We start from the raw sequence: 801 nt of genomic DNA on the forward strand, positions 1-801 counted from the left end.
AAAGTAAAAAAAATGACAAGATGATATTAAATATTTATAGTTTTTAAAACACATTTGACAGTAGCTGTTTACATGTAACCGTACCACGGTCTACGTTCACGCGTAGTCTATGCGTCCACCCTTACTGTATGGTGTTGATGTAGATCTCCAAGTCTCTCATGTCGCCTTCCCTCCAGTTGTTCTTGAAACCCATCACCAACGTGTTTGGCTTCAGTCGTCCCAAACCAACGGCCTGAGAAACAAGATCCGGTTTGAACAAATCGGAAAACTCTTGAGCACTTTTAACACCCGTTCAGATCGTTCGTACCTGCAGTAGGAGCTGCGTTCCGTGTCTGAGGTTGTCGGAGAACACGGGGGTGTAGAAGGCCTTGATTCGCTTCGCGTTGAGCCAGCGCTGACAGCGAGCGTGATCCTGGAAAAACTCCTTGTAGTTCGGTCGACGGGAAACCTGAGTCACATCAACAACACGTGCTGTGACCAAATGTTAGAAATGTGCTAGCATGAAGTGAACTGTTTTTTTAAAATATTAAAATATTTTTTATCGCGACTTACCTTCTTGATGTGGCCGCACACCATGAGACCCACGTTCTTGGTAAAGGAATAAACCAGTTGAAGCAGAGCTGGTCGAGAGTTTGGATAACCAGTCAGAACCAGACACTGCGGCCTGTTAAGGTGAAAACATGTCGTTAATCGCACACTGTTACGATTAAAAATGAAAGAACAGATAAATTATTTAAGTTGATTTAACTTTATTAAAATTATATCATTTAAGATTGTTCGATAAAGTTTCCGACTTTTATT

The 801-nt window shown here is 41.7% G+C and overlaps 1 protein-coding gene across 1 annotated transcript; it reads right to left on the minus strand.

Annotated features, from left to right (window-relative positions):
* Positions 1 to 125: 125 nt before the first annotated feature.
* LOC103399384 (solute carrier family 12 member 2-like) lies at positions 126 to 726 on the minus strand (the record flags this gene model as incomplete). The annotated part of the gene is made up of 3 exons (XM_008338081.2): positions 126 to 232; positions 308 to 448; positions 553 to 726. Coding segments are annotated over 3 exons (422 nt in total), but the record flags the coding sequence as incomplete, so codon positions are not given.
* Positions 727 to 801: the final 75 nt, after the last annotated feature.

Source organism: Cynoglossus semilaevis, unplaced genomic scaffold (genome assembly GCF_000523025.1).
Source record: "Cynoglossus semilaevis isolate Cse_v1.0 unplaced genomic scaffold, Cse_v1.0 scaffold3632, whole genome shotgun sequence".
Taxonomy (NCBI): Eukaryota; Metazoa; Chordata; class Actinopteri; order Pleuronectiformes; family Cynoglossidae; genus Cynoglossus; species Cynoglossus semilaevis.